The 12,467-nt window shown below is 42.8% G+C and overlaps 1 protein-coding gene across 1 annotated transcript in view; it reads right to left on the reverse strand.

Annotated features, from left to right (window-relative positions):
- Positions 1–2,730: 2,730 nt before the first annotated feature.
- LOC141128678 (aminopeptidase B-like) overlaps positions 2,731–12,467 on the reverse strand; it is a 44,059-nt gene continuing 34,322 nt past the window's right edge. The window contains exons 9-11 of the mRNA XM_073616109.1: positions 8,406–8,630; positions 7,954–8,096; positions 2,731–3,565 (exon numbers count right to left, since the gene is read on the reverse strand). Of these exons, the coding sequence (XP_073472210.1) occupies positions 3,416–3,565; positions 7,954–8,096; positions 8,406–8,630 (518 nt within the window). The 3' untranslated portion in view covers positions 2,731–3,415. The remainder of the gene's footprint in view (positions 3,566–7,953; positions 8,097–8,405; positions 8,631–12,467) is intronic.

Below are 12,467 nucleotides of genomic sequence, written 5' to 3' on the forward strand. Positions count from 1 at the left end.
CAAAGTACTAGTGATGTGTTGGAGTGTTATTTTGTTTGTTTGTTTTTCATGATTCCATCATTTTTTCCTCAGAATTGAGTGATTCCATAATTTATTCCCTGTGCTTGTTCTATAAATCTAACTGTTACTGGCCACCACAATTATTTTTCTTGATTTCTTTTAGTGTTTCTTAAAGCCAGAAAGTTGCCATTTGAAATGCCTTTAGTTTTTGGCCATGTCTGTGATCTGCTTTTTTTCTACAACAATCAACAACTGAAGGAACATCCTCAGGGACTGGTGATTCCATAATTTTTGCCAGGGGTTGTATACTGCTCCAAAGATTTTACTCAACGCCTTCCATTCTCATACTACAAACATTTTCTTAGCTGCTTGTGTTTAACATGGTTTTGAGCCGTAGATCACAACTGGTTTCATTATGTTTTGATACCAAAATTCAGTGCATTAAAACACAATCTCTTTAATGGTTGTAATGTAGAAAACTAGATCTTAAATTCATAGCTTTCTGTTTTAAGATTCTTTATATTCAGTGGTCCAAGTACCCCAATATAATCATATAGTTACTTTTCTTTTCATTGATTTCAAGTTCCATCCTTTCATATTTACAATTATTCATTGTTTTTAATACATCCCTAATTAATTGCCCATTAAATGGTACAACATCTATTTTAATTGGAATATACTGTATATACTTGAGAGAAATGCAGCAGCTGCCAATGCTCATCTCTGCTTTTTTTATTAAAAAAATTTTTTTACAGTCATCACTTTTTGAACTTTGACATAATAAATATTCCTTACTGACAGCTACTGCTCTTCATTACCTTTGTGAAACTTTCTGTAACCCTTTTGGCATTGTTGCACCAATTTTGGGGAGATTAAAAAAACACACAAACATTGTAAAGAAAATGTTAGAGAGCATGCAGTTTAGACAACACTGCATACAAGATGTAGATTGATTTTTTTTTTTTTTTAATGCCTGAAGAAATGTCTGACGTCAAAGGACCAGTATGACTGCCATACATAAAGCCTTTCCAGAAGGAGGGCAGAAATAGTGAGAGAGACGAAGGGGGGGGGGGGGGGGGGAGAGACGAAAAGGGGGGGGAGGAAAGAGAGACGAAAGGGGGGGGGGGGGAGAGACGAAAGGGGGGGGGAGAGAGAGACGAAAGGGGGGGGGGAGAGAGAGAGACGAAAGGGGGGGGGGGAAAGAGAGACGAAAGGGGGGGGGGGGAAAGAGAGACAAAGGGGGGGGGAGGAAAGAGAGACAAAGGGGGGGGGAGGAAAGAGAGACGAAAGGGGGGGGGGAAAGAGAGACAAAGGGGGGGGGAGGAAAGAGAGACGAAAGGGGGGGGGAGGAAAGAGAGACGAAAGGGGGGGGGAGGAAAGAGAGACGAAAGGGGGGGGGGGGGGGGGGAAGAGAGACGAAAGGGGGGGGGGGAAAGAGAGACGAAAGGGGGGGGGGGGAAAGAGAGACGAAAGGGGGGGGGAGGAAAGAGAGACGAAAGGGGGGGGGAGGAAAGAGAGACGAAAGGGGGGGGGAGGAAAGAGAGACGAAAGGGGGGGGGAGGAAAGAGAGACGAAAGGGGGGGGGAGGAAAGAGAGACCAAAGGGGGGGGAGGAAAGAGAGACCAAAGGGGGGGGAGGAAAGAGAGACCAAAGGGGGGGGGAGGAAAGAGAGACCAAAGGGGGGGTGGGAGGAAAGAGAGACGAAAGGGGGGGTGGGGGGAAAGAGAGACGAAAGGGGGGGTGGGGGGAAAGAGAGACGAAAGGGGGGGAGGGGGAGAGAGAGACGAAAGGGGGGGAGGGGGAGAGAGAGACGAAAGGGGGGGAGGGGGAGAGAGAGACGAAAGGGGGGGAGGGGGAGAGAGAGACGAAAGGGGGGGAGGGGGAGAGAGAGACGAAAGGGGGGGGAGGGGGAGAGAGAGACGAAAGGGGGGGAGGGGGAGAGAGAGACGAAAGGGGGGGAGGGGGAGAGAGAGACGAAAGGGGGGGAGGGGGAGAGAGAGACGAAAGGGGGGGAGGGGGAGAGAGAGACGAAAGGGGGGGAGGGGGAGAGTAAGACGAAAGGGGGGGGAGGGGGAGAGAAAGACGAAAGGGGGAGCCCAGAAGAGGAAGGCCAAGCTCGTTCTGTGCAATACAATTGCAAAGAGCAGGTGATGTTTATTGTTTTAATTAAAACAACAACAAAAAATTACTTACACACACTTTAAATTATTACAAAAATGACAAAAAAAACACCACCACAGCAAAAGCTTTAATGCAATTTGTTAAAAAAAAAAAATACATACAAAATTGGAAAAACTATCCCTATAGTGCACATTGATGATCTCAAAAAGAGAATCATAGACATTAAAAAATACAAAATAGCAGTAGTCATAAAATACATTTGATAAATTGGGAATACATGAAGTTGTGGAAACTGGGCCCTGCATACATTGATGGTATTTAAATATTAAATAATTTAAGGACCCCAGCTTAAAGTAAACCTATCATGAGTGACATTGAATCTGCCATTGTCCACCCCTTCTTGGGGAAAGGTTAGCTGCCTTACTGTCAAAATGACCCTATTATTGTACTACAGCATTTAAATTAGGTACGCAAAATAAGAATGTGACTTGCCTGTTCTGTATCCTTGTTCAGGGTTACTGAATCAAAGTTTTAAAGTCAGTTGTCGGTTCACCATAACAGTCAGGTGTCTTGCATTTGTAGATGACCAGTCCCTACACATCTCTCATGAAAGGTTTACGTTTTACGCCACTACCTTATCCATAAGGAAATGATAGGTTAAGAGCTAATCTGCTTGTTCAAATCTAAAATGCGTGCTAGTAATGCCACTTTTATTGTGCATCCAACCTTTTTTCTTTTTATTTATATTAAGCAAAAATGACACAATATGATATTCTTGCAGCTGTTCCCAACTTTACATATGTAAGGCAAACATCAAGCTATTGACATAGTAATGGTGATGAGTTCTAGTCTGAGGCAGCATATACCATGGACATATTGTAGGGGGTATGTAATAATAAACAGTCCTCTCTTTTTGTAAAAAAAAAAAAAAAATTATTTGTGAAATTACATTTTAAATGCAAGACCTGAATCACTCTCCCACTGTGTCAGTTTAATTCTGGAATACCAATTCCCTTAACTTACAAAGCTAATGGAAGAATTCATAGTACTCCACTTGGTGGTAGAAGTTATTCAAAGCCTAAATGTAAGTATTCGAGCTGGCTAATCGCCATATAAAAATGTTTAGTTAGTATATTATTTGAATGCTACCAGCACAGTATTAATATAAGTTTCATTAAACAATTTTAATTTAATTGCTAAGCTATAAAAATCTATTTCTGTATGCCAGGAGATGGATGTTGAGTGCAGTATATATTACTGTGCGTTTCTGGTGTCTTCATCTTATGTAATGTTTTTACACTCCCAGGATTTTTTTCACATAACTGCGGACATTGTGATGAAGCTGTGGAGATGTCTGGTGGAAAGTTTCTGTGGCTAGAGCACGAGCTGCCTCTGATCCAGCTTTCATAGCACGGTATAATGGCAACGTGTACTTCTGTTTTCCCTGGAAGCACAATGAGAAAATATGTTCATGTTTATTGGTTGGTTAACAGGACACTTGAAATAACAAATTATTAAAAAAAAAAAAAAAAAAAAAAATGTATGCTAGATAGATATCGTATACTTAAACCTAATATTATTAACCAGTCTCAAACTAGCTATAGGTGGTATAAATGTCACTAGTGATGTAACCAAGCTGATGAGAGCGAAAAAAAAAAAAAAAAAAAAAAAGTGGTTTCCACCGCCGACCTTTCCGTGAACATGCAAGCTGCTTGAATTTAATACTTGAGTAGGAACACAAATTCGGACTGAAATTTTGTCTCTTCGTTCATTCTTCAGAATGCTGGAATTTTTGCTTGTACAGCGGATAAAATAAAAACATTGACCATTTTCCTAGGTAAATTTATTTCTAAAAAGATGCGATTGACATGCCTTTTTTACGTCGGTAACAACCCATGCATACAAAGAAACCAAAACAAATAAGTTCAGAAATTAGGTTATGTGTAATAAAATGGAATGACACAAGGAAAAGTATTGAACACATGAACAAAGGGGAGGTGCAAAAAGGCATGGAAAGCCAAGACACCAGCTGAAGTCTGTCAGCAATTAGAAAGCAATCCTGCCCCTTGTCAGTGCAAACTAATATCAGCTGGTTCAGTCTCAACTAATGGCCTATAAAAAGGTGTCTCATTGCCAAGGTGTCACACAAGAAACATCTCACGATGGGTAAAAGCAAAGAGCGCTCTCAAAACCTTTGCAACCTTATTTTTGCAAAACATACTGATTGCATTAGTTACAGAGGGATTTCTAAACTTCTAAATGTTCCAGTGAGCACTGTTGGGGCCAGAATCCAGAAGTGGAAAGAACATAATTTCACCATAAACCAGCCTTTACCAGGTGCTCTTCGCAAGATTTGACAGAGGAGTGAAAAGAATTATCAGAAGGGTTGTCCAAAAGCCAAGGACCACTTGTGGAGATCTTCAGAAAGACCTGGAATTAGGAGGTAAAATAGTTTCAAAGAAAAGTTGTCTATGCCTGAGCTTTCTGAAAAGGATTGGGAAGAGGCAACGGAAATATGTTTTCAGGATATCATTAGCACGGCTGATCTCCTGATACAGTTTAAGTGTATACATCATTTACACTATACACCAGCTAGGTTGGTTAAGATGGGTCTGGGCCGAGATATTGCATGCGCTAGATGTAACACGATTGCTGCAAATTTCTTTCATATGTTCTGGACATGCTCTGGACTTGCAACCTTGTGGAAGGATCTGTTTGCTTTTTTTTCAATCACAAACTACACTTACCGATACCTCATACCCAAGAGGTTGAACTTTTGGGGGTTGTTCCTCGCACTCATGCCAGGACTTTGATACGTATAGTTATTTTATGCACGTAAAACAATTTTACTACATTGGAAGGAAACGGGTCCCCTTTCGGCCCACGCTTTTTTCCGCATTGTTCATGGGATCCTCCCCAAATTCAAATTGATATATAAAAGCAGGGCATGCCCTAAGAAGTTCACTAAAATATGGCAACCGTGGCTAGACGTCTCGGAGGACTTCTGGGGGGGGGGGATGTCCTCTCTTCACAGCTCTCTCAGCGAGTGTTATGCTACTGTGATCGAGTGATCAATACTCGATATACACCTACACAAATGGATAGAGATTTTATTATTTTTTTTTAAAGGTTTAAAAATCTACTGCCTGTGGGTTTCTGAAAATATACTCCTGTTGTAGGGTCGTGTGTGTGCTGTGAGCTTGAATGAGTGAGTGTGTGGATGGTGTTAGTTTCTGTTTTTGGGGTATTTATGTTTTCTCCAGACTGCTTAATCGTTCATTTATTCATTATTTATTTCGTCTCAATTAAGCTGCTTGCACTATACATATATGTAAGGACAGTCTGCACTTTGTTTTGTTTTCCTTTTTTTGTTTAAAAATGAAAATAAACACCTTAAAAAAAATAAAAAAACCCAACAAGCGTTTATTAATTGGTTTGCGCAAAAGTTATAGCGTTTACAAAATAGGGGATAGTTTTATGGCATTTTTATTAATTTTTTTTCTTACTAGTAATGGAGGCAATCAGTGATTTTTATTGTGACTGCGACATTATGGCGGACACATCGGACATTTTTGACACATATTTGGGACCATTGTCATTTATACAGCAATCAGTGCTATAAAAATGCACTGATTCCTGTGTAAATGACACTGGCAGTGAAGGGGTTAACCACTAGGGGGCGGGGAGGGGTTAAGTCAGTACTAGGGAGTGATTCTAACTGTAGGGGGCATGGGCTAGCTGTGACAAGTCACTGATCTCTGCTACCGATGACAGGAAGCAGAGATCAGTGACACTGTCACTAGGCAGAACGGGGAGATGCTTGTTTACATCAGCATCTCCCTGTTCGTCCTCTCAGTGAGGCGATCGAGTCTGCAGGACCCGCGACCCAACTGGCGGCGCGCACGCAATGGCATGGAGGGAAATTCAAATGGGACTTACAGGTACGCCCATTTGCCCAGCCGTGCCATTCTGCCGACGTACCACCATCGTTATGGCAGCAGCTAGCTACCATAACCCCGAGATCCTCTTCAGTGAGCGGTCTGGTTTCAAGTAAAAGTGGTCTCTGCGGCAGATTCGCCGCAAGATCATTTAACGGCAGTGGGAAAGGGCCGTCCCACCGCTCTCCGGTGCCCTCCGCGGTTTACCGGAGCCATTGGTAGCGGCAGAGGCGATCGGGTCCTCTCCCTGGTTTGGTATGGAGACAAGTGAGTGGAAGATGGCCCCTACCCGTCTCCATACCATTCCAGGGCGGAAGCGACATCAAAATGTCACCTCACTTCAGCCCGTAGCTCTTAAAGCAACATTTTTGACTCTTTTTTTTTTTTTTTTTTTATTGCATTTTAGTGTAAATATGAGATCTGAGGTCTTTTTGACCTTAGATCTCATATTTAAGAGGTCCTGTCATGCTTGTTATCTATTACAAGGGATGTTTACATTGCTTGCAATAGGAATAAAAGTGACACTTTTTTTTTTTTTTTTTTTAAGAACAGTGTAAAAAAGTAAACGCGTCCCGTCCTGCTGAGCTCGTGTGCAGAAGCGAACGCATATTTGAGCAGCGCCCGCATATAAAAACTGTTCAAACCACACGTGAGGTATCGCCCTGATCGGTAGAGCGAGAGCAATCATTCTAGCCCTAGAACTCCTCTAATTCAAAACATACAACCTGTAGAATTTTTTTAAACCTTGCCTATGGAGATTTTTAAGGGTAAAAGTTTGTCGACATTCCACGAGCGTGCGCAATTTTGAAGTGTGACAGGTTGGGTATCACTTTCACAATATAAAAAAAAAAAAAAAAAATTGGGCTAACTTTACTGTTGTCTTATTTTTTTAATTAAAAAAAAGTGTATTTTTTCAAAAAAAAAAAAAAAAAAAGTGGGCTTGTAAGACCACTGCACAAATAGGGTGTGAGAAAGTATTGCGACGACCGCCATTTTATTCTCGAAGGTGTTAGAAAAATATATATGTTTGGGGGTTCGAAGTAACTTTCTAGCAAAAAAAAAACAAAAAAACTTGTTTTTAATTAGTGAACACCAAATCACAGAAAGAGGCTTGGTCCTTAAGTGGTTAACTAGAAACGAGAGCGAGAGAAATACACACACATATATTTTTTTATTTCTTGTGTGTATCAGCTCCCTTTCCTACCTGTCAATGGTTAAGTGGTAGAGAGTGCCAGAACCCATCCTGTACTTGGCCAACCAGTGACATTGCTCAGGCTTATTTATTTAGTGACCAGGAATCTCCAGCCAAAGTGACAGAGGCCAAGAGAGGGAATTCATTGAAAAAGTGAGCGGCAGAGCATGTTGGTAGGATGCTTTCCTTCAGGCAGGTGTTATTCATTGTGACATGAATCTGCATAGCTAGACTTTGTTTTTTTGTTTTTGTAAAAAGGACTTGTCAAAAAAAAGTTTGCCAATGCACCTCTGGCAAGGAAGCTCCCACCACCCTCTCTCCATTTTGAGGGCATATGGATAGTAATGGTTCGGAGGGCCAGACTCCATGCTCCAATAAAGGGTCTTGCATAGATTTTAGGGGGAAACTCGTGCCATTTATTTTTTGCGTGGGTTTCCCCTTGACATCCATTCTATACCTACCAGTCCCTCAAAGATAAATGGTCTTGTGTGCATTTGTAAAAAGTACCCTCATGCTAGTGTGTCTGTGTGTACACAATATATTAATAGCAAGAGAGCTGTCTTGCTACAAATAGAAGGAGGCCACTTACTTGCTAGGTTCCATCAAGTCTGAAATGTATGACCAGTAAAAATTGCTCTAGGATTAAAATGCAGGTTTTTAATTCCACCTACTATATGTTGGCTACATTTCCCACTCACATACCTGGCAGTACAAGAAATCACGGACTTTAGAAAAATGATCCTGGTAATCATTTTTCAGCACAATTTGAGCCCAGCGAAGACGGAGTTCAGCATTGGTGGCTTCTGAAATCTTTGTGTAATATTTTCCAAGCTCTTCCACATTACCTTTGTAAAATAGAATAAGAAATATAAATAAATGAAGCTTCAGCAGACTGCCTTTTACTTAAATTCCTACCATTTATTGGTTGCCATCAAGTGCATGTTATATTTGAAACAGGTATTTAACTCTCACAAGTGTGCCATTACTTTACTTAAAGCAGAATGATCCCCCATTCTTCACAGCTAAGGCAGCGGTCATCTTAGAGCACAAGCAACTGACAGTTATCATTCACGTCATGCCATGAATGTAACCGTTTTGGGAAATTGTTAATTTAGTGAGATTAAGTTCTGGTTTAACACAACTTATTTTCTTACCAGGTGGTAGAGGGGACTTTGCAAGAACCTGATCCAAAAAGTAGATCATCTGATAGGTTTTCCAAGAAGAAACATCCATTTTTCCAATATCTTGCATATTCAGTGGAGAAGATGACCAGAGATCAGCCAACTCATCAGCTGGTTTCATGAGCGAAGTGCCAGAAGACAGGTCTGGCAAAAAGGCCGGCCAACCAGGGGTATCTAGCCAATGGTGAAATTCCAGGCCTGAAGTAAAAGAAAAAAACCTTCAGTAATGTGCATTTACAAGATAATTAGAATAATACATACAAACTACTGCTTGGCAGCAAAAAATAGGATTTTTATAACAGCCCACCTGTTAAATCCTTTTCTTTGAAGTACATCACGGGACACAGAGCTATAGTAGTTACTATGTGGGTTATAGGCCACCTTTAGGTGGTGGACACTGGCACACCCTAACACAGGAAGTCCACTCCCTATATCACCCCCTCCCACTACTGGGAGTACCAGTTTGTTCGCCAGTGTCTTAGGTGTTGGTCACGAGTAAAGATGTGCTGTGCTCCACTGGAAGATTCCTTTGCTGGGGCAAGCTATGCAACTGGATCCATTCAAGTCTCTTTTCTAGGCCAAATTTAATGGTACCCGGGCCTCGTGTCCAAAGAAACAAGGTTTTGCCTGTAACGCTTCTTTTTTTAGAGAAATGGACCCCAGGATCCAGTGCTTTGGTGTTTTCAGCCATAAAGTTTTACTGGTGGGGTGCTTTACGGGTCCAGGAGTGTGGGTTCCCTGAGGGTCCTCGGTTCCTGAAGGTTTGGTAACGGAGCCCACCGTGAGGGGTGAATACCACAGAAATCCCTGCGGTGGGAAAGGTAAGTGGGTGTTTCTAAGGAATTTTTAACTTTTCTTATGAAATGTCTCCTTTAAAAAAAAGTAAAAATGTTGTCATGCCTAAGAGTCACCACTGGAGGCTGTAAAGAGCACGTACCTTGTCATAATGTACCCTTTCCTCAAAGATCACGCTGTGCAGCAGAAACAGCAGGCTTCCCTCCGGAATTTTCTTCCACTAATAACCCCCCACCTGGACAAAGCTCTCCCCCTGCATAGGGGGAAGCCAAAATGATTGGCAATGCCGCTCAGTTTCTTTCACCACCCCTGCACAGCGGCTTGTCTCAGGTCAGAGGCCCACGCTTGCACGGGAAAACCCTCTTTTGAAAGAGGGGGGGCGAGATGTGACCGAAGGGGCAGGGCTTAGCGCGGCGTTAGTGTGCAGCAAAGTCCAGCGTGGGAGTATGTTTAAAAGCTCCATTTTTGCTGGCTGCAGATGTCGGGGGGACACAAGCAAAAAGGGGCATGTAACAGGTTGGTGACAGGCATCCCCTTGGCACATTTACAAATGGTTTCAGGCTGAGCGTTAATAGCAGCGGCAGTGGCTGGACTTATTGCTAAAGCAGTGGATTCGACTTCTTTTAGTACCTCTGCATTTGTGCATCGGGCTATGGTCAGAAGGGGGGCTAGAAACACCCCAAAAAAAGGGCTCAAGAGAGACTCCAAGCTCAAAAAAGCCTAGAACATCTCTAAAAAAATGGCATCCTCCCCTGAGAGTTCTGAGGTGGCTGGTCAGAGTAAGCCATCTGGGCCGTCAGGTGTTGCAACTGTTACCAACACTGCAGCCCCTGTCTATGTTACTCAAGAGGTTTTTTCCTCAACTATATTGGGGTTGGAGCAGAGAATAGTGGCTTCAATCGCATCCCAGAATGGGGCTAAGCACGACAGGTCCCCCTTCTTTTACCAAGGGCCCTCAAACTGAGGAACCAGGGGCAGGAGATGATTAATTTCTCTCAGGGGACCAGGAAGAGGCTGAACAGGTTCCTCTGAGGGGTCAAATGCGGAAGGATCAGGTTCACCATCTGAAAGATTGATGGTACAATCTCTTACTGAATTGATCCGCTCCACATTCATGCTACCTTTAACTGAGTCGGTCGATAAACCTACTTCTTGTTTGGGTTCGCTAAAGCCTCCCCAAGCTGTTCATGCTTTTCCTATCCATTCATTGCTGGAAAAGCTTATGTATTCTGAGTGGGATCACCCTGATAAGCAGTTTTACCCTCTGAAAAAGTTTTCAACACTTTATCCTATGGAGGAAAAATGTAATAAAAAAAAAAAAAATTAAAAAAATGGGAAATTCCAGCAATTGACACTGCTATATCCTCTATCAATAAAAGTTTGACTTGTCCGGTAGACAATGCTCAAATGCTTAAGGATCCAACGGATAAGAAGTTGGAACTCCTATTAAAAAACACTTTTCTCTGACAGGTTCAGTAACTCAGCCTGCGCTGCAGCAATTGGTGTATGTCAATCCTTGAGACCAGTTTAAACAGGTGCTCAAGATTATTCCTGATCAGCAGGCCCAAGCGTTGGCCGAACTACCAGGGGGCGTTATGTTTTGCAATAGACGCTATGAGAGATTCTATTCTCTAGGCCCCACGCCTTACGCTTGGGCTGGTGCATATGTGTAGAATACTATGGTTGAAAAATTGGTCAGCCGAAAAGAGCCATGCAAAAAGCTCCTGGCTCGTTTTCTCTTTTGCGGTGAACGGCTGTTTGGGGATGATCTGGATAAATACATCCAAAGAATCTCTAATGGTTAGAGTTCCCTTTTGCCAGTTAGGAAAAGGAGTAAGCGTATTTCATTTAAACTAGCTTCTTCTCCAGTGCCCATCAGCCTCCAGGCAGTCTTGACGGCCTCCACTGTCAAGTTCAAGAGGTAAACTCAGTCAACCCCAGGGACAAAAAAGGTCCTGGGGAAGGAAGCCTACAAAACAAAGTACTAAGGCCTCCTTATGAAGGGGCGGGGGGGGGGGGGGGAGAGACTTCTGCAGTTCTCAAGCATCCGGCAGGAAGAGTGCGAGACAAATGGGTGGCCTCCTCAACAACTCTAGGGTACAAACTAGCGTTTCGAGAGTCCCCGTCTCCTCGTTACACGCTCTAGACTTCCCAATGAGTTTGTCTCCAAAAGGTGCGCCAAATCCTCAGTTGGTGGTTGATAACCAAGAATCTGCAGAAAGGAAAATCCTTCCTACCAGTTACCTAGAAGGTGGTAACTTGAGTTGCCCGCAGATGTTCCCGGGAGAATGGTCTCTCACCCTGACATCTGACAATATGTCAAAAATGGGGAATTCTGGACGTGGATCTGTTTGCGTCCAGGTTCAACAAAAAGATCGACAACTTTGTGTCAAGAACAAAAGATCCACTGGCATGCGGATAGATGCCATGGTATTCCCGTGGAATCAGTTTTCACTGATTTATGCATTCCCTCCTGTTCTGCTTCCACGACTTCCTTGCACGATCAAGCAGGAAGGGAAGTCAGTGATTCTTGTGGCCCATGGACCCTACCGTCACGTCCAGACCTTCTCTCGCAAGGTCCGGTATTCCATCCTACCTTACAAACGCTAAATTTAACAGTTTGGCTATTGAGACCCACATTCTGAAGAAGCGGCATCACAAAAGATAAAGATACCAGCAGATCTGGTGGTAGACTGAACAATCCACTATCTGTAATCAAGGAAGTTGATTGTAATTAAATGGAAGCACATCACTTCAACAAGCTCTCTGAATAAGTGAAATGGCAAGTCCACTTAAAAATCATGCGTTAGTTTACAGGTAAGCCTATTTCCAGTAGTCTAGCCCCTGAGATAGAGCTGCTCCCACTGGGACAGAAAACACATTGCTCAATCAGAAAAAAATGGTGGTCCTCCAGAGACACGCAGTCAGTTTATATGAAAACCGAAAGGATGACTCTGAAAAATACACCACCATAAAAAAGAAACATAATCCATTAAATATGGAAGGATTGTGCTACTGGAAATAGTCAACAGTAAGTGCACTCTGGATTTCCCCCCAGTCATCTTCTAGGACAGCCCTTGAGGGGAGAGCAAAAACTTACTACCTAAAGGGGGGGGACAGACCTTCCTCCAAAAGCTTGATCTTGGCTAAGCGGTAATGCTGTACAAACATGGAGAAATTTGACCAAGTGGCTCAAGATTTAGCCAATGCTCTAGTCCAGGATCTCCAAACTATGGCCCT

The sequence above is a fragment of the Aquarana catesbeiana genome, linkage group LG02 (assembly GCF_042186555.1).
Source record: "Aquarana catesbeiana isolate 2022-GZ linkage group LG02, ASM4218655v1, whole genome shotgun sequence".
Lineage (NCBI taxonomy): Eukaryota > Metazoa > Chordata > Amphibia > Anura > Ranidae > Aquarana > Aquarana catesbeiana.